This window comes from Raphanus sativus, chromosome 5, assembly GCF_000801105.2.
Source record: "Raphanus sativus cultivar WK10039 chromosome 5, ASM80110v3, whole genome shotgun sequence".
Taxonomy (NCBI): domain Eukaryota; kingdom Viridiplantae; phylum Streptophyta; class Magnoliopsida; order Brassicales; family Brassicaceae; genus Raphanus; species Raphanus sativus.
Genome location: NC_079515.1, coordinates 33,550,754 through 33,569,647, shown reverse-complemented (window position 1 = coordinate 33,569,647; position 18,894 = coordinate 33,550,754). Strand labels below are relative to the sequence as shown.

Genomic DNA, 18,894 nt, shown 5'->3' with positions numbered 1-18,894 from the left:
TAAGTTGCCTTGCTTTTTTAGTATAACTGGAGAATATATTCCTCTATATTTGTGTGGGTCGAACCTCTATGCCTTTAAAATCATCAAATAATGGACCTAATTGTCAGAAGATTTTAAATCTACATTGTGTAGTTTGATTTACTGTTTTGCTCCGGTCCAGCTTTTCTTAATTTTTGAATCTATAAACTGTCTAAAATAAAATTAATAATAATCTGTCATTCAGTTTGTTTTAGTGCAACTTAATACTCCTGTAATACATAACTCGATCTGGTTTTGTTTGGTTACAACTTTGTTAACAACCCTGTATTTGACTATTCTGAAAAATCAATGTGAACTTACTCAAACCTTACACAACAAAGGTTCCCACGTTACCCAAAAGCACAAAAAGATTGCATTACCACATAGGCACATATGGTCTTCTTTTTTTGTCATATATGATGACTCATTTATATTTACCACATTGTTATATGGAAATGGAACATAAACACCAGCTAAAATAAATCTTTCTTTTTTTGTAAATGAAAGGGAGAAATGTAAGCATAACTTCAAATAATACAAACTGAAAATAAAATGTATATGTTCTTAACCAAAGATACTAACTCAGAAATTTAAAACTGGAGTTGAATGTTACGATCCTTCACCGTTCTTTGTTTCATCTTGGTCGTTTTCATGAGTTTCCACTGTAGGAAGAGGTGGTAGCAAATACTGCACGAGCTGTAGTATTCCCTTCCTATAGATTCCTCATTCTTTGGGTTCCTATCCTCTATGATCTTCAAAAGTCACAATCAACAAAGGTTAAAACAGTATGAAAACCCGTAAGAGAGAATACAAACATATGTACGTTTGATGATAGTAAATAATGTAGTATAAGAACAAGAGATTATAAGACCGGATCTAATAAGGGCTTTGGCATCTATAGATGGCCGGATATTTGATGATATTGAGAATCTCAGCTTTTCGAGGTTGAAATCTTTGCACTTGTCGGAGAATGTTTTAACGCTCTCTAGTGTCTGAGTGGAAGAAGCAGTCTCATTCAAATAATCATAGACCTGTAAGATCATTTGAATTACAAAACAAAAAGTAGCTCCTTCACTAAATCCATTTTTAAGGCTAAAGTCAAAATACACCTTGTATTCTGATCTAGCAATGGGAGCTATAAATCTTGTAGTGTCATTTGATGTACCTCTTGAGTTTAGTAAGTCAACCACTTCGAAATTTGTTAGCACACCTGCGTTTGCCTTCACCTCTGCAAACATCCCACATCGAATTTTGATTGAAAAAGAAGCAAAGCATAATTGAAGATGGATCAAAAGACAGATACATTATCATCTCTAAGGGATGAGCATTTTGTTCTTCTGATGATGATCGTGAAAGCTCTACGAAATATCTTTCTGGTCGTGTCTTCTTGTTGGCGAAGGAACCAGTGCTGACTCTAACCCTACTACTGATTCAAGTGAAGGAAAACAGAACTTTGTGATTGGCTCATTTAGGCCTGCGGTATTTAGGCCATAATAACATCCTTTGCTATTCTTTTCAGGTCCAAGTTCTTTAGATTTCGCAAGTTCAGGCCCAATAAACGTCCTAATAGCTATTATTATTTCTATTTAAACAAGCTATGCAACACTTGGATCATTTTTGTGTTTAACTTCCCATTCACGCATTGCAAAAAAAAAATATAGAAAAGTTAACATTCTAATTTTGAGAATGTCATGATAAAAATTATTTAGATTCACGTGTAAGGTATAAACATGATGCAACTTTAAAATAAAATGAAAAATGGTTTTGATAATACATTATTACTGAAAATCTGTGAAGAGTTTGAATAACTTTGAAACTGAACTTTTTAAAAATAATACTGTATGCGGCGTCTCGATGAAAGACATATATAACAATATAGACAAAACCTCTTGAATTTTCATAGAGTTTGTTAAGAAAAAGAAAGAGAATTAGGACACATGATTCTTGCTTTGGAGAACAAAAGCACTTGAAACATGTAAGCTAAGCTAACTAACTACCTTGTGTAAAACCCCAATCTGGCAAGGCAAGGCTCCTCTCATTGTCTTTAAAGCTCCTCATGCTTTCCACCCTTTCTTAAATTTCATTTACATGATTTGTTTGTTACACATTTCAATATTTTTGTTTGTTATATAAGCAACATCTTTTGGTTTGTTCCAATATTTTTTTTCTTTCTTTTGGGCGATTATTTCTCTCTTTTCCATCTTGCAAGAAAATTGGAATCCATGAAAGGTACCAAACTGTAATATCCTTAATTTTTGTTTGATCCCATGAAACCATTGAGAAGCATTTTTGTCAAATCTTGAAAATGTTATTTATTCCAAAAAAACATATAGATTTTCGGTTTTTATATAAAAGATTATATTATGATGCGGCATAGTTCACAATATAAATACCAAACCCACTACCTATCTCTTTTCTAAATACAGTGTATTTATTCATCCTTATATACAGATATCATTACACTCATTGTCAATTTATGTTTATTAATAGTGGAATGCAAAAATACATTTACTTGCAATGATATTTATTTGAATTTTTTTTCGTATGTGTGGTATGTATTTGAAGAATAGAAATTGTGGAAGAAACCTTGTGACTTTGTTCATCAATTAACAGAGACAAGAGATTGGAAAACTCTTAGTAGTGTGTGTTGTCGTTTTGAAAATGGAATGTAATAAGTAGCGACGTGAAAATAACGGCAGTTTTTGTTGCAAACGCGTTTACTTAGTGGCCAAGACGCGTCGCTATCGTCTCTCGCACGCTCTTTTGGTTCTGTTTGTCACAGCTGTCTTTCTGCCACACATGAATTCCCTGTTCCTCTCTTTAACCTTACCTACGTGACTGACCTGTAGCCTCACCTATTATCACGTTCTTATAACACTATAGAATAACATAAAACTATGTATATTTTTTTCTTCTAATGAATTCATTAATTTCACATACTACTATGTATTAGTATGTTTTTCTTAGTATGTATTTGTATGTTTTTCAATATGCATAATCTGCATTGGCTGTTGTAAGTCAAGAGACAAAAGTCTTACAACACTAGGCATCAAAATCTTTTGGAATTACCAATAAGCATATCCCTAGGTTAGTCCACTAGTATCGTATCGTATGTTTTGGTTTATTCTTTTTATTGCAAATATTTGTTTTTCTTGTTGTTTGAAAGTTTTTTTTTTTTTTTTGCTAAAATTGTTGTTTGAAAGTTACCAATAAGCATTCCTTATGATGGATCGCCCTAGGGGTGGGCAAAAAACCCAAACCGAACCGAATCGAACCAACCAAACCGAAGTTAAACCGAACCAAACCAAACCGTGTTTTTTATGTAACCCAATTGGTTCATGTTTTACTCAACCCGAACGGTTTGGTTTAGTTTGGGTTTTAACCGAACCAAACCAAACCAAACCGATAATCAAATATATATATAGTAAAAATATATATGATATATATATATATATATATATATATTAACATATTGTAAATTTTAGTTAAAGTTTCGTTTTTTATTTTTTCATAACTTCTATATTTAAAAAAATATATAAATATGATTCAAATAATATATACTATTATATATAAAATCATGTAACATAAGTTTTTATATTCTCACTCTATCGTTTATGAGTTGATTATTTTTAATAAAAGTATAAACTGATACCTTCATATTTTATAACTAACACGAACTACACCGAACCAAACTAGACCATAATAATGTAAACCGAACCAAACTAGACCAAACCGAAGTGAACCGAACCGAATTAAACCCAAACCGAACCCAAACCAAAGCTACTTTGGTTTTAATTGGTTTGAGTTTTATAAAATCCAAATTACCCAAACCAAACCGAACTCAAACCGAACCCGAAACTAAACCGAAATGTCCACCCCTAGATCATCGCCCCATTCAATATAGACAACTTTTTAAAATGTTTTGTCAAAAAAAAAAAACTTTTTAAAATGTAATTGTACCTGATTTTTTACCGTATTCAGCAAGTCATGCATTATCATCATCAGGAAAATCTAAAACAAGTTAAACCCCACTAGAAATATCCACTATAGTTTCCAATATTTTTTTTATTTTAAACATATAGATACTACATTCCTCTATTCAACTGAGAAATCAGTAAGTGTTTACATATCTAACTTTTGTGAAATACTAACATTTTTATGTTTTATTATACTAACGATCTTCTACATATCTAGAATGATTTAGAAGCCGCAGGCATAAACCAATCAGACACTAGTCTAACCATATCAAACCAAATATTAATTATTTAGGTTGTAAGCCATATATGGAGTATTTCATAACACACAACCGTATAGCAAATATTTCAGCGTCTAGTGGTCATCGTTCTAGTTCAGGATAGTAGTAAGGATCCACAATGCACCTACATATATATGATATTAGTGTCTTGTTAGACCTTTTTTGCTTAAATTTGGAGTTAGACCATTTCTTGTGTGTAATTATTATCAATCTATGAATAACCGTATTCTCTTTCTCAATTTTTTTTTTCAGTAAAAACACTCTATGTTTCTCATGTTGAGTTTATAATTGTTTCAAACTAGACAAAATCACGCTTGATACACTAGCCACGTACTCAAATGATCATTCATCGCGGTTAGCTATACCACGTGATCCATTTTCAAATAGCTTTCCATACAAGTTTCGACCTCAGAACATTTGTTCCTAAACATACAACGAGAACGGGCCCTACACTCTGGTCTTAGCATGTACGACTGAAACCTCATTAAAGTCTTCGGTTCGGGTTCGATGGGTCCCACCCGCTCACGCAGTCTCTGCCTTTGACCAAAAGCAACATATCATTACAATTTTTTCCTTGGTAAAAAGAAATAGCCACAACAAAAGCTGTTCCCTTCGTTAATTTCTAGTTGCCAATGATACATCAAAATCGTCAAATCCAACGATTCACAATTTCTTTGAGAGCTCCCCAAAACATATCCTTTAATTTTTTTTTTTGCCATCTGAAATATTTATTAAACATAAAGAACAGTACACGGCCCAAAAACGGCCCAAACATACACATATTCTAATCTGATAACCCACGACCCAAACCACCAAGCCCAAAAATTGAGACCCAAAGCCCCATCACTCTCCACGTCTTACCCCACGTGTGTGGAAACTGCAACACCACGGGACACGTGTTGAAGAATGACGCTTCGTCATCTCTAGCGGTTGGTGGTCGCCGCCGGGACCGAAAGACCGACATCTCGCCGGAACGCAAATCACCCACTTCCTCCCCATGAAGAGGTCGACGCTGTAATCGAAACTGAATCACCCACCGGACACACCGGGACAACAAACTGCGACCACCAAATTTCATCACCAACAACAGTATTGGGGATATAGAAATCGGAGTCAATCACGCCAAGGCCCGACCTTCATAGAGACTCCATCGGATACACCGAGATCTCCTCCGAATTCGGCCATCAAACACCTTTTCAACAGCTCGAAACCTTCCACGAGGACCGAAAGCCGGCAACCGCCACCGGAAAAGAAACGGTACGGCCCCAGATTCAACCGCCGGCGATAAACGATGGCGAACCCACCGTCTCCCGGAACACCAAAGCCGAACCACCACCAACGTGGATGGTGGGTAGTCGGAATCAAAAAAACACGGTACAAAGATTGAAGAAACCGTGTCGGAAAACAAAACAGGGAAGAAAAAAAAAGAAGAAAGTTTTGGCCGGACCGGCGGTGGCAAGGAGCCAAACCCGCCGGCCGGAGGCGAAGATCAAGTCTGAGAGTCTAGAGAGATGGCAGAGAGAGTTCTAGAGAGATAACAACCTTTATTGATCCTCACAGTTTATAACATATCCTTTAATTTACTAAATTCAAATATTGAATAGATTTCTCTTTTTCTGTGAGTGGTGGAACTATATAACCTAACTAAGCACAAAGCATTTCTGACTTCTGCGACTCCTCCCCACATGGAATCTCCCAACCTATACAGTGTCTGCTACATATTCACATATGTATGTAGTATCTATATACATAACATATATATAGTACATGCGTATAATATATATAACGAAAGGGAAAGGACACATAAACAATGCATACGTCCCAATGTCTGTTTGAGAGTTTCTAGCTTTTTATACTCTCTTTTTTGGGTATTTGCAAAAAGATTGAGACTCCACATCGAGATGCCTTATATTTTATTTACATCTTTATAGATTCTCTATCCTTTGAGCATCTAAACAAACTTGTTTTTTTTGACAAACAAACCTGTTTTTGCTAAAAAAAAAACTACTCCCTCCGTTTCGAATTATATGTCGTTTTGGAGCAAAATTTTCGTTTCAAAATAAGTGTCGTTTTATGATTTCAATGCAAAATTTATTGACTTTTTAATCTAATCAATTTTTCTATTGGTTGAAATCTAATTAGGTGTATTGGTAATGATGTTTTTATCTAGTAAATATACAAAATTAAATGTTTTATTAATCTGTGTGTCGAAGTCTAGAACGACAAATAAATTGAAACGGAGGGAGTATGTACATAATATATTCAACAATTTATCAACGTAGACGTATTTATATTCTCATGTATTAATGCATCAATTTGAGTATATGCCAAAGAGAAAACTAAAACAAACATTTTCCTTCCGTGGGAAATTAAATTAATTTGTATGAAACTTTCAATAGTGAAACACTATGGCCACATTGTTCATGCATTATTTATTTATTTATGGTTGATGATATTGAAGATTTGAACTATTTAACTCATGGTAAAAAGTAAAAACTATTTAAATAATTTTTGGTAAAAACTATTGAACTAATGGTAAAAACTATTTAACTCTGTCTCTCTCTCTCTCTCTGTATAAAAATACTTGTCTTTCCTAAAGCAGAGAAGCAAAGAATCGTGTCCTCTTACACAATCACAGGCTTTTTGCATTTTTATCACAAGGATCACCTCTTTCCTTGGCTTCGAATTCAGCTCCCTCTTCTTCTTCTTTATTCACTTTCTTTCTCCTTTTTCTATTATTAAAACATTGTTATTTCAAATCTGATCAGATAGTTTTTTTTTTGGTTTTCTTCATCTTTATGTGCAAGAAGAAGAACACATAGTTTTAAAGCTTAGAATCTCTCACTTTGCTTCGACTATCTTTAATCACCTCGTGACTCTTAGATTTCAAAATCCCCTAAACATTGTTTTTTAAAATCTCTTTCTATTTATTCTAGTCACATATAATTGAGTCCTAAGCAATAATCCACTCTGTCTTTACTCTGTTTTTGTTTCTTCTCAACATAGAAACAAAACTTATCTCTTTTTCTCTTAAAGACTGAAACTTTCTCTCAAAATGGCTTCATTGTCATCACCATCTTCATACACAGAGTTAAAAGATGCTTGGCATCCATCGACAACAACAGTGGACACAACTGAACCAAGCTACTGGTTTAACTGGAGGGTTATGATCTGCTGCATATGGATGGCTATAGCCATGGTTATCACCGCTTTTCTCATTTTCAAATACGAAGGTTTCCGCCGGAAACGGACCGGAGACGGTGGAGACGGAGGAGAGAAAGAGTGGTCGGGGAATGTATACGAAGACGAGACTTGGAGGCCTTGTCTCCGCAATATTCACCCGGCTTGGCTTCTTGCTTTTCGAGCTGTTGCCTTCTTCGTTCTTCTCATCATGCTGATCATTATTGGCCTTGTCGATGGACCTACCATCTTCTTCTACTATACACAGTAAGCTATCTATTTCATCATTGCCTCTTTTGTTTTGTGGTCTTTAAATCCAATCTTTAGACTGTAGATACAAGAACCAGTATCTAATGGTTTTGTTTTTTTTTGGTATCTTTTGTTTTTATTTGCAGGTGGACTTTTGCTTTGATCACTCTCTATTTTGGAGTAATGTTACTGTCTCAAAACCTGTTTACTTTTCTTAGTAACTTTGTTAGTGACATTGCTCAGGTTTCTTACATTAGTTGTTATTCTTTTAACAGCTAGGTTCTCTTCTTTCGCTGCATGGATGCTACAAATACAACAAAAGAGCGGCTGGTGATAGAGTAGATAGCATTGAAGCCATAGACTCAGAGAGGGCAAGATCCAAAGGCTCTGATCATACTCTTCAACAGAGTCAATACTCTAGTAATCCTGCTAATTTTTGGGGATATGTTTTCCAAATAATTTTTCAGGTAATTAAAAATCAAAATGCATTACTATGCACAAAGATATTTATGATTTTTGAATATGTGGCGAAACAGATGAATGCAGGTGCAGTTTTGCTCACTGACTGTGTGTTCTGGTTCATCCTTGTTCCTTTCCTTGAGATCCATGATTATAGCCTCAATGTTGTAAGTAATATATTAAGCCATTTTTTATTCATTGTACAACTACATTTGATGATCAATTCATAATATAAAAGTTTAAATGATCAAATATTGCAGTTGGTGATCAACATGCACTCTCTCAACGCCATTTTCTTGCTTGGTGATGCTGCTTTGAATTCTTTGGTAAATCTTAGATTCCTGCAGTAGTTGCTATATACTCTTGTATAGATTCTTATTTGATTCTTGAATTTCTATTATTACAGAGCTTTCCATGCTTCAGAATTGCTTACTTCTTCTCTTGGACTATAGTTTATGTTTTGTTCCAATGGACTCTCCACTCGTTAGTCCATATATGGTAACATTTCATACAAATTACCACTGATTATTTTTCTTTTCTACCGTAATCATTCTTAACTTTTGACAGTAATCACTCCTTAATGTTTATCAATATATAGGTGGCCTTACCCCTTTTTGGACTTATCATCACACTATGCTCCACTATGGTACCTTAAAAGCTTTACTATTGTTTTTCAATTTTCTATTTCGTTGGAAAATTTAGGGCTGATGATTACATTCAAATGATGCTGCGACTTTATTTTCAGGTATTTCTCAGTTGCAGTGATGCATTTGCCATGCTATGGAGCCTTTGCCTTGTTGGTCAAGCTAAAACATCGGCTTCTTCAGAGATGGTTCCCTGAGTCTTACCAGAGTCCTCGGTAGTAGCTTGCTAAGAAAGTAACCACGTTTGATTGGAAGATTTATTTAAGTAGAAAGAGGGGATTTTTTGTTTGAAAGATACATTAAGGAAACAAAAAAAAAGTATGAAGCAACAAACTCATATTTGATTATAAATATGATTAATTCTTTGCTCATATCAAATAAGAGTTATAGTGTTACATAACTTCGGACTTAGGTGCAAGTTACATTACTGTTCAAGCTTGCTTGAAAATATGACAATTTAGTTTTACCAAAATGACAACTCAGAGAAATAGAATCTATTTTATTAAAACATGAACATTACAACTTCTTCTAGGTGGATTTTTAAAGATGGACTTCATATATTTAAATTAAATGTCTCATTCTTTATATAAAATATGTACCATAGTCTAACTTTGCATTGATGTATTTCCTTAAATACAATTCTTCTTTTTGTCCATATTCCATATATGATTTTTACATTTATTACATGTCGATTTAAATAAGATATATACTAAGAATACTAAAAAATATTAATCGTTCTATAATTACCCTATACAATTCATTTTAAATTGATCAGTATATTTTCATTGGCCATATTAATTTTATTAGTACGAATAACATTAGGTAGATAAGTCATAGACACATACATAAAGATATGACTATTCTTATAACTACGTTGGGCCTAATCTACTTTCTAAAACAAATAACACATAGCTTCATATATGTATAGAATATAGTAATATTGTATAATATATACTTATACAATAATACTAAAAACAAACCAAACTGAAATATAATATATATCGAAAATGCTTTGAACCATTACACACAAAATATATTAGACCTCAGAGATAAAATTCACTTTGATATTACGTAATAATTATTTTAAAAAATTAAATTTCGTAATGTAAAAAAACATAAGTTTTATATAAAATTTTGCGTTACAATAAAAAGACACAACTCGCGCTTGCAAAATGTTATTTTTACATACGAAAGACAGTTTTGATATTGTTCTTTAAACACAAAATTGAATTATACAAACTCGATACTACATAAAACTAAACAATATAGAATACATTTTAAAAATAAAACCCGTGCGGGTGTGCATATGTTTATATAATATATAAATATATTATGTTACATATATTTTCATATAAATAATACCCCAATGTAAGTTTTGTATGATAAATGTTGAAAATACAAAATATATAGCACTATATATTTTAAATAATACAGAAAAAACTACTTTACATTATCATAAAATTTAAAAATCAAATTTAGTAATTAAACACATTGCTTATTTAAACACATTAGTACACATTGTTATTTATCAAAATTTTATATTAATACACATTGGCGATCATGTATAACATTTAGTAAAAACAAAAATAAAAAAAATGACTCCCGCTCGGTCGAGCGGGTCATGATCTAGTAATGGTTAAAGAGCGAAATGCAGTATTTATTCATCTATTTTTGGTGGGGAGAAGATAATGAGAAGACATATGAACAAAAATAGCTATGTATTTTTTTTCATGATCATAATTCTGTATAATGAAAAGATTATGATTTGAAAAAGGACGGAAATTTTTTCCTAACCTAACTAAAGAATATAAGAAAATTCTACTCATGAGAAGAAAGAAGAATTTGAGAGTTGATTGAGAAGATTAAGCAAAATAGTTGTCACCCTGATCTTTCTCATTTACAATGTTGTGAATTGTAACATTTTGGAAGGCCTACATGAACAAGCAATAAAAAGATTATGTAACACACCAAACAAACATTTTAAACGGGTTTTGTGGTCAAGTGGCAGTGGACTAACTTGGGATGATAACACGTTTCAGGTTATGGATTCATGATTTAGGATTCATTTGAATACGTTAGAGAAAGAATCCATCCGCAGTTTTGCGACTCTCCTGGATTCAACATTTTAAAAAAAAATCTTTTACAAAAAAAACACACCAAACAAACATGAAAAACCAAAGATTTCAGAGTAATGCGCTAATTTGATTTCTCTGTCCATCTAATCTTAACACACCAAACAAACACGAATTTATAACGATGGAGATAGGCCCAAGCCATTAACGAGACACGAATTTATTTGGGCTTCAATGGGCTGAAGCCCTTAATATTAGAATTTGAAGCAGCGAACCGTGACTCCAGGACTCTCTCTCGTCAGGAGCTCACGGTATTAGTCGTCACCGTCTTCTCCTTCGTGTCCATCCCCCTGTGCTGCTGCTGCTACGCTTAACTCTTTCTCTCTCTTTCACAAATCTGGTAAGTTTCATCTTACTCGATGTTCCCATTAATACTGAAGAAATCTTGACCCAGATTCGTATAATTGTTACTTGGGAACGATCTTTTGAAGTTTTCCAACTTGTGTTCATCTTATCGTTGACTTTTTGTTCAATTATATGTATGCCGTAGTGTGAGTTGTTTTTTTCTAAACAGAATCAAATGGAGAATGACATGATGGGGGACAAACTGATACTTAGAGGTTTGAAATTTTACGGTTACCATGGAGCTATTCCTGAAGAGAAGACGCTGGGCCAGATGTTTATGCTTGACATTGATGCATACATGTGTCTCAAAAAGGCAGGTCTTTCAGACAACTTAGAAGATTCAGTCAGCTATGTCGACATTTACAAGTTAAGCTATTTTGTAACTAGAACTGTTTTATGATTTTTGTTTTTGTTGCTGATTGGAATTTGTATCATATTTTTCAGCTTGGCTAAGGAAGTTGTAGAAGGGCCATCAAGAAACCTTCTGGAGGCAGTAGCGGAACTCATAGCCTCCAAAACTCTGACTACATTTTCCCGGATAACAGCTGTTCGGGTGAAGCTGTGGAAGCCAAATGTTCCGCTTGTTTGTAGCGCTCTCGATTACTTGGGGGTCGAGATTTTCAGAAATCGCGCAAACTGAATAAAACCAAATGCATTGTTTTTCTCAGTTTTGTTGTCTCAGTTCTATCCATGTAGCTTCAAAGTTGAAACATTGAAATGACTTGGACGAGAGAGATTGCCATTTCCCGTTGTGTTTCTTCTTACAGTTTTATATGTATCGGGTCATTTTCAAACAAAAGTAAATATACAAGGACCTCTATGCAAAAAAAACAAGACATTCAGAGTTGCGTAAATTACATACAATCGTTAACTGTGTTCCCTAATATAGACTCTGTGTTTCTCGTGGAAGCGTACAATGACAAAGGTGATCTTCTAGAGAAAGATGAGACATCGTTGAGCAGAGAATTAGACGTCAAAGGAGAAGGAAATGTGCCAATAAAAGCATGGATTAGTATAGCAAGGATGAATGCATTGATGATGATAGCATTAGTGGTCTTGATGGTGATGAATATGAAGATGGGTATGAGAATTTGTTTGATATCATTTCGATGATGACAGAGGCATGGGATAGTAGTGGTGAAAGTGTAGAATCTTGGAGTAGATAGCTCTCTCTTCTTCTGGTATGAGCAATAATGAAGTAAGGAGTGTTATTGACTCATGGGTGATGTAAAGTGCTAAAAGAGTAAAATAACCATCAACATTTTGGTACGAAATTACAAAAAGAACAGAGTTTTTGTTCGTTTATCTTATTCCCATCGGCTTGAATATATAGCATACAAACAAAACTGTGAACGGTTCCCTTTCTTATTTTCTCAACTGTTGTTCGAGTCTCTCAATAGCTGCACCAACACCACTCGTGACCTCGCCATGGTGGCTCATGTCTTCTTTGTTGCCTTCGTTTGCTTTCTCCATAAGCTTCAGTTGTAACCAACCTTGTGCAAGCAATACGGTTTGCACTTAGTTTTCAGCCAATTTCAAAACTATCATATGGTGAAAACTTGTAAGGCAAGATGCAAAGTAATTACCAAGAGGGAAACAGACTGTAGCTCCAAGAAGTGAACCAAGCATCACATTCCGCGCACGCCAAGCAAGAGACCCCGGCACTGCCAAATTGTGGTTAGAGATAAGGACAAGTTAGAACACATAAAAAAGAGTTACAAGTGCAAACAGAGAATGTGGTAATGTAAAAAAAGTACGTACTGATTAGGCCAAAGACAGCAGCAGTAGCTGAACCAGCTCCCACGAAATTGAAAACATCATGCACTCCTCGCGTCTCAGCTAAAAAGTTCTGTAGACTGAAGTAGGATGCGGTGAACATTCCAAGGCGCATCCCTCCGATGAGGGAGCCACGAGTTACTCGGGTGAATCGTTTCTCCATCGCATCTCGCATCAATCTGTGTTGCTCTCGCTTGTCCTGTGTACTACCCATCTTCAACATCACCTCTGCATCCTTGCTCTGTTTCAAAACAACAGACACTGACGAGGTTCAAGCTAATTCTCAAAATTTTGATATCTTAAAAGACAATTAACGAATTTTTATCTGAAATTAAATGTGAAGATATACCACAGAAGCAGAAGCCTCTTTGCTCCCTCCGTATAACATTCCAGCGAATATCCCGACAACAGTTGCTGTTCCCCAGTTTGGATTCCCAGCTAATCTTGAAGAGTTCTGTTTCATGTAATAACAAACATCAATCAAACCCCTAAATTCATCCATAAACCACTTCAAAACCCTAACTCTGATCTAGATTCTTAAATGAAAATCACTACAAACAAGTAATCGTCAACGCATTGCCTCTAAAGAAGGAACTAATCACAGAGAAATGATCCTTATCCGAACGATCCGTTCTATGCATTTGAGAGTGAGAGAGAGACTTACGCCTGGGATGGTTTCTTCTGGCTTCTCTACCGCTTCCATAGATCAAACAGTAATACAGTATCGAGTCTCCACAGTAAAGCTATAAAGATAAATCCCCGATCTTCCTTCCTCTCCGCCGCAATCGCTTTCTAAATGGTTGAAGACGACCACAACAGTTTCAATTGAATCGTCGACGATAACTCTTAACCGGTTAAGTCTGACTTAACCGGTTTAATCTGTTTGGATTATACCAAATTAATATCGGCTCTAAATACGACGTCGTTCCCCTGTCTTCTTATTAGCCGTTGCTTAGCCGTCGAGGTAGCAAGCAATCGTCGGCGATAAATCTCAACCGGTTTAAATCTGACTTAAACTTAACCGGATGAAGGATTATACCAAATTATAATCGGCTCTGAGAACACGACGTCGTTCCGCTGTCTTCTTATTAGCCTCATTCCTCTGCTGCGTTTTTGTTTAGCCGCCGGGAAAAGTAGTTGAGTCTCTCCAATGGACGCAGCTCATTGCTACCTCGAAGGAAACGCCGACGCAGTAGAGTTCTGTCCTCACGAGCCTTACTCGAACTTGCTCGCAGCGTCTACTTACACACTCCAAGAAGGAGATCTCCCCTCCCGATCCGGCTCTGTCTATCTATTCGACGTCGAACACTCTCGTTTAAATCTCTTACACAAAGTCGACGACACCACCGGAGTCTTCGATATCCGTTGGAGCCACGTTGGTGTCGGAAGCTTGGCGCTTGCTCAAGCTGATGCTGATGGTTGCTTGAGAGTTTACAAGGTTGATGACACTGAAGTAGACAAAGGTACTGACTTTAAACCGATTAAGACAGGATCTAACCGGTTTAGTTGTAATGTGAGTTTAAAAAGTTGTATGCTTTGAAACAATCTGAGTTTAAAGTTTCATGCTTTGCAATTAGGTTACTCTCTGAGAGAAGTCGCTGGCGAGAAAATCAGTTCATCGATGTGTCTTTATCTCGATTGGGATTATCAATCATCGACATCGATTGTGGTTGGTTTATCAGACGGCTCTGCTTCGGTGGTTTCGTTCACTGATTCTAATCTAGAAACAGTTCAAGAATGGAAAGGACACGACTTTGAGGTTTGGACAGCTTCGTTTGATCTCAACAACCCTAGTTTGGTTTATACTGGATCAGATGATTGCAAGTTCAGCTGTTGGGATATCAGAGATAGTCCCGGGGACAATCGGGTTTTCCAGAATTCGAAAGCTCACACGATGGGTGTTTGCTGCGTTTCGCCGAGTCCTAGTGATCCTTACTCTGTGTTCACTGGGAGTTATGATGAGACGTTGAGGGTTTGGGACACGAGGTCGGTTTCTAGGCCTGTGAATGAGATATCTGTGTCTTTAGGTGGAGGTGTGTGGAGAATCAAGCATCATCCGTCTGTGAGCGGTGTGGTTTTGGCGGCTTGTATGCATAATGGTTTTGCTGTAGTGAAGGTTGGTGGTGGGGAAGGTGAAGTGATGGAGAGGTATGACAAGCATGAGTCTCTTGCTTATGGAGCAGATTGGTATAAGGGGAAAGATGAGAAGCGGAGTCTTGTGGCAACTTGCTCGTTTTATGATAAGCTTCTTCGTTTGTGGACGCCTGAAACTGCGTTTGAGCTTTGAAGTTGCTTTGATATTTTTATACTAGTGTTGAATTTCAAATTGCTATGTTTTTTTTTCTCTCAATAAGAGCTTCAAAATTGGTTTACGGTGATTCAGCAAAAGACATCAGTTTACTCAAAAGCACAGTTTTGATGTGTTTGGTTTAAAGCTAAGTAAGAGATATAACAACAAAGGATCTTTCTCTTCATTCATTGTGAAGAGTTGATTCTCTTCCACATTTCCTTCAGAGACCATAAACCAAGGCTAGTCTCGGGAAAGAAAGCTTTATGTAACCTCTTGCTACTTCAGAAGAACAGTTCCTATTACACTGACCAAATTTGGCCCTGAAGATAATACACGTTGAGAAGATAGTTCATCTATATCCAATACAATGGAGATGCCGGCAAACCGGGTTTCAATTAGTTTTATAATCCTCGGAAAAAAACAGACATGATGTTTGAAGACTTTTTGCTTCATCTTGCTTCTCACCTTCTCTTGCAGAAACATAAGTCTTTTGTATGGCCATGGACCTGCAGCATCAGCTACTCTTGCACGGATACCTTGAAGGTATCGCTGTTCAGTTTGCTTTCGAACTGTTCTCTTCACACAGGAAGTCTCCATCATCTCTTGTTATCCCCATCATCTTTCGGGTATCTTTGCATCAATACCTCTCTACAAGATTTCACCCTGTAACATTTTCGAAAGGAATGGTTCTGTAGGTGTATAGACTTAATCAGCTGAATAAGCGGCTCAGTTAGTGACATCATTGTTATTTACGGTTAAAGGAGAGCAGAGTGCAACAGTTTCTAATCTTGAATTCAATAAGTCGCTAAGTGTGATTTCACCCTGGTCTACTTCAAGCTTCTTTGTATGGCTATCATCACCTTCTCAAAACCAGTCTTAATATGAACATCTTTCTTGCTTAATTACGGTGCAAAACAAATTACTAGGCCTGGGCATTTTACCCGGACCCGAAGATCCGACCCGAAACCGACCCGAAAAAACCCGGTCCGGGTAGGAACCGATCCGATCAAATTACCCTATCGGGTCTTGTTGTAGAGGACCCGCGGGTCTTGGACCCGACCCGGACCGAACCCGAAATCCGACGGGTACCCGAATTAATAATGTAAATTATATAAAATGAATCGAGGGGGAGTCGAAGACGGGTTATTTGTCTACAGAGCAAGGGGATTAGCCACTAGGATACAACCAATTATTGTTCTATCTCACATAATTTAATATATATACACATTTTAATATAATAAAAACACAAATTTTAAATAAAATTTTAAATATTTTCGGATATATAAATATTTTCAGATTTTTTTTTGTATTTTTAGGTATTTTTTAGGTCGAACCCGAACTGAACCCGACCCGAACCCGACCCAGAACCGAACCGATAAATTCTAATTACCCGAATGGGTCCAACTATATAAGACCCGACCCGACCCGGACCCGGCACGATCCGAACCGACCCGGAACCGAAAATTTAAAATTACCCTATCGGGTCCTAAACTCCTAGACCCGAAAGACCCGGACCCGAAAAGACCCGGCCCGAACCCGACCCGACGACCCGAATGCCCAGGCCTACAAATTACAGAAAAGAAAACTGTTTTATTTCATTTTCTTCAAGTGCCAATAACTTCAACTTTTTATAGAGTTATCTGTTAACAGTTTGAGATGGACACTATCCCAACACTTTTCATTGGAATAGGAGTAAAATCAATAACTGTCAATAAAAGAATTTTCTATTAATGGTAATTGACTTTTCTTCTTGAATAAAGGAATGATTTATTTTTACGTGGTGCGCATGTCTCCTTCCTTGTCCGAAAAAGAGTCCATGGTGTTCTGTTTTTTTTTCTTTATTATCATAGTTTGGTTGCCTGTAATTCTTTTTGGACTATAGAGTTAATACAAGATTATGAATGTAGCGACTTGTTCGAGGCCACGATCAAAATGATAAAGGTTGATAGGCACGGAGAATCGCTTATTTGTTATTGCCAACCTTCAAGGCAACTCACGCCATTTATATTTTGACGTCATTGCTCTGCAAATTGGCTTTACTTTTATTAATACAAAAGCTTTACCAAAAAAAAATCTTTAAACTGAAAAGTTAGAAAACATATAGTAGATGATGAAGAAAGAAAAGATAAACTTAGAGAGAAATTTTTTTTTTTTGTCAAAACTTAGAGATAATTTAATAATGTATGCCAAAAGGTCAAAAAATCGATATTACTGAGAATAGTTATTGAAAAGTTAGAAAACATATAGTAGATGATGAAGAAAGAAAAGATAAACTTAGAGAGAATTTTTTTTTTTTGGTCAAAACTTAGAGATAATTTAATAATGTATGCCAAAAGGTCAAAAAATCGATTTCAATATTACTGAGAATAGTTATTGAAATATCAATCTTTTACACTCCCAAGGGTCAAACATGATAAAAAGGCATTTAAAGGTTAGTATATGCAAAAGATGGCCACTCTGCCTACGAAAACGACATGGCATGCGGATGGAAGATTTTTGCACATCATATATATCCAAACTATTTTCAAGTGGATTCATATCAAATATGAAAAACTGGGAAGATAACCTACTATCTGAATAAAACCGTACACAAAACTAATAAGACCTGGAGATCTTGCCAACAAGACCAGCTATTTGAAGAATGGATAAAAGTTATATGTATATATATAAACATCACCAATGGATATATATACATACAAGCAACACCTTATGTGGAGTTGAAGAATAGGTAGAAACTAAAACGAAAATTATGTAAAAAGACCAAACGAATAAGATGAAATAAGGAGGAGACACAAAGGAGGAGGCTTCTAAAGTTTTGAGGATATGTAAAGGAGGTTGGGTTTATATATAAGGCTTCATAATTAGGTTAATTGATGTCTCCCGGTTTAACTTGGTTTGCTAATCTAATTTGTCTTCTGGGTTTTCTGTTTTTGGTTAAAATCTTACACAAATAAAAAACTCAATATTCGGTTTAGGTACAAAAATATATATATATATGGTTTAAGTTATCTCAGTCTTAACATAACCTACAAATTTCGGTGGTAAGATGTCTTACAAATGTCACTTTTAAACTTTTTGATGGTTTACTGAAATTCATCACTTTGACAATTTTATTTGTCTTTTCCTTATTATAGTCAAATATTAGTCAAAAAGACTCAGAGCAAACCGTCGATAATCATTATCACCTCTTCTTTCAACTTAAGCATGAAAATGCTAATTGATTTTTGATAGAGCGCATGAGCCACACGATGGTTGTGTTGGTCATGTAACACCGTCTGGAGGGCGGTAGTCACGGTTGTTTGAAGTGCTGCTTGAAGACCAGCCGTGAATGTCTCAAGCATAAGACGTATTTCTTCAAGCTGATCGTCTGATAGCTTCCTTGGTGCCATGATCGAAGGGTTTAGATTGAGAAATCTAAACGGTTGTCTCTGATACCAACTAATAAAGCGCAGGATAGTAACCGAAAGGATAGGATCAATTGTTTAGTCTGAGAATTCCCAAGAGAATCTATTAAGCTTGAATCCGTTGAGTTCAACCAATGAACTA

The 18,894-nt window shown here is 35.7% G+C and overlaps 4 protein-coding genes, 1 long non-coding RNA gene and 1 other non-coding gene across 7 annotated transcripts; 3 read left to right on the top strand and 3 right to left on the bottom strand.

Moving 5' to 3' along the window:
* Nucleotides 1–533: 533 nt before the first annotated feature.
* LOC108860899 (uncharacterized) lies at nt 534–1,459 on the bottom strand. The gene is made up of 3 exons (XR_001950761.2): nt 1,322–1,459; nt 1,184–1,246; nt 534–1,049 (listed from the first exon to the last, which is right to left on the bottom strand). It is a non-coding gene; the product is annotated as an uncharacterized LOC108860899 (long non-coding RNA).
* Nucleotides 1,460–2,092: 633 nt separating this feature from the next.
* Nucleotides 2,093–9,176, top strand: LOC108863266 (uncharacterized). Of its 2 annotated transcripts, XM_056986800.1 has the most exons (9): nt 2,093–2,247; nt 7,363–7,720; nt 7,849–7,882; nt 7,978–8,169; nt 8,239–8,328; nt 8,422–8,487; nt 8,568–8,659; nt 8,760–8,807; nt 8,907–9,176. In XM_056986800.1, the coding sequence occupies exons 1-9, from the start codon at nt 2,241–2,243 to the stop codon at nt 9,022–9,024; spliced, it is 1,005 nt and encodes a 334-aa protein (XP_056842780.1). In that variant the 5' UTR covers nt 2,093–2,240; the 3' UTR covers nt 9,025–9,176. The 2 variants fall into 2 exon arrangements, with proteins under 2 accessions (XP_056842780.1, XP_018493140.1); XM_018637638.2 differs by lacking the exon at nt 2,093–2,247 and having other exon boundaries at nt 6,872–7,720.
* A 1,944-nt stretch (nt 9,177–11,120) lies between these two features.
* LOC108862899 (dihydroneopterin aldolase 2) lies at nt 11,121–12,026 on the top strand. Its single transcript, XM_018637165.2, has 3 exons — nt 11,121–11,277; nt 11,452–11,648; nt 11,727–12,026. Exons 2-3 carry the CDS (start codon nt 11,458–11,460, stop codon nt 11,920–11,922), a joined length of 387 nt encoding a protein of 128 aa, XP_018492667.1. The 5' UTR covers nt 11,121–11,277; nt 11,452–11,457; the 3' UTR covers nt 11,923–12,026.
* A 479-nt stretch (nt 12,027–12,505) lies between these two features.
* On the bottom strand, nt 12,506–13,891 carry LOC108862898 (uncharacterized). The gene is made up of 5 exons (XM_018637163.2): nt 13,723–13,891; nt 13,408–13,512; nt 13,044–13,299; nt 12,869–12,946; nt 12,506–12,775 (listed from the first exon to the last, which is right to left on the bottom strand). The coding sequence occupies exons 1-5, from the start codon at nt 13,759–13,761 to the stop codon at nt 12,648–12,650; spliced, it is 606 nt and encodes a 201-aa protein (XP_018492665.1). The 5' UTR covers nt 13,762–13,891; the 3' UTR covers nt 12,506–12,647.
* A 257-nt stretch (nt 13,892–14,148) lies between these two features.
* Nucleotides 14,149–15,436, top strand: LOC108862897 (uncharacterized). The gene is made up of 2 exons (XM_018637162.2): nt 14,149–14,521; nt 14,636–15,436. The coding sequence occupies exons 1-2, from the start codon at nt 14,209–14,211 to the stop codon at nt 15,343–15,345; spliced, it is 1,023 nt and encodes a 340-aa protein (XP_018492664.1). The 5' UTR covers nt 14,149–14,208; the 3' UTR covers nt 15,346–15,436.
* A 1,812-nt stretch (nt 15,437–17,248) lies between these two features.
* LOC130495342 (small nucleolar RNA snoR86) lies at nt 17,249–17,372 on the bottom strand. Its single transcript, XR_008934613.1, has one exon. It is a non-coding gene; the product is annotated as a small nucleolar RNA snoR86 (small nucleolar RNA).
* Between the last annotated feature and the right edge of the window lie 1,522 nt (nt 17,373–18,894).

What these genes read in the sequence shown, in the direction of transcription:
- LOC108862898 (XM_018637163.2), bottom strand. Translation starts at nt 13,761, where the DNA reads ATGGAAGCGGTAGAGAAGCCAGAAGAAACCATCCCAGGC. An exon ending in CAGAAGAAACCATCCCAGGC is followed by an intron (nt 13,513 to 13,722) that starts GTAAGTCTCTCT and finishes TACATGAAACAG; the next exon opens with AACTCTTCAAGATTAGCTGG. An exon ending in TACAGTCTGTTTCCCTCTTG is followed by an intron (nt 12,776 to 12,868) that starts GTAATTACTTTG and finishes TGCTTGCACAAG; the next exon opens with GTTGGTTACAACTGAAGCTT.
- LOC108863266 (XM_018637638.2), top strand. Translation starts at nt 7,329, where the DNA reads ATGGCTTCATTGTCATCACCATCTTCATACACAGAGTTAAAAGATGCT. An exon ending in ATCTTCTTCTACTATACACA is followed by an intron (nt 7,721 to 7,848) that starts GTAAGCTATCTA and finishes TTTTATTTGCAG; the next exon opens with GTGGACTTTTGCTTTGATCA. An exon ending in ATGCTGCTTTGAATTCTTTG is followed by an intron (nt 8,488 to 8,567) that starts GTAAATCTTAGA and finishes CTATTATTACAG; the next exon opens with AGCTTTCCATGCTTCAGAAT.
- LOC108862899 (XM_018637165.2), top strand. Translation starts at nt 11,458, where the DNA reads ATGGAGAATGACATGATGGGGGACAAACTGATACTTAGAGGTTTGAAA. An exon ending in AGCTATGTCGACATTTACAA is followed by an intron (nt 11,649 to 11,726) that starts GTTAAGCTATTT and finishes CATATTTTTCAG; the next exon opens with CTTGGCTAAGGAAGTTGTAG.
- LOC108862897 (XM_018637162.2), top strand. Translation starts at nt 14,209, where the DNA reads ATGGACGCAGCTCATTGCTACCTCGAAGGAAACGCCGACGCAGTAGAG. An exon ending in TGACACTGAAGTAGACAAAG is followed by an intron (nt 14,522 to 14,635) that starts GTACTGACTTTA and finishes CTTTGCAATTAG; the next exon opens with GTTACTCTCTGAGAGAAGTC.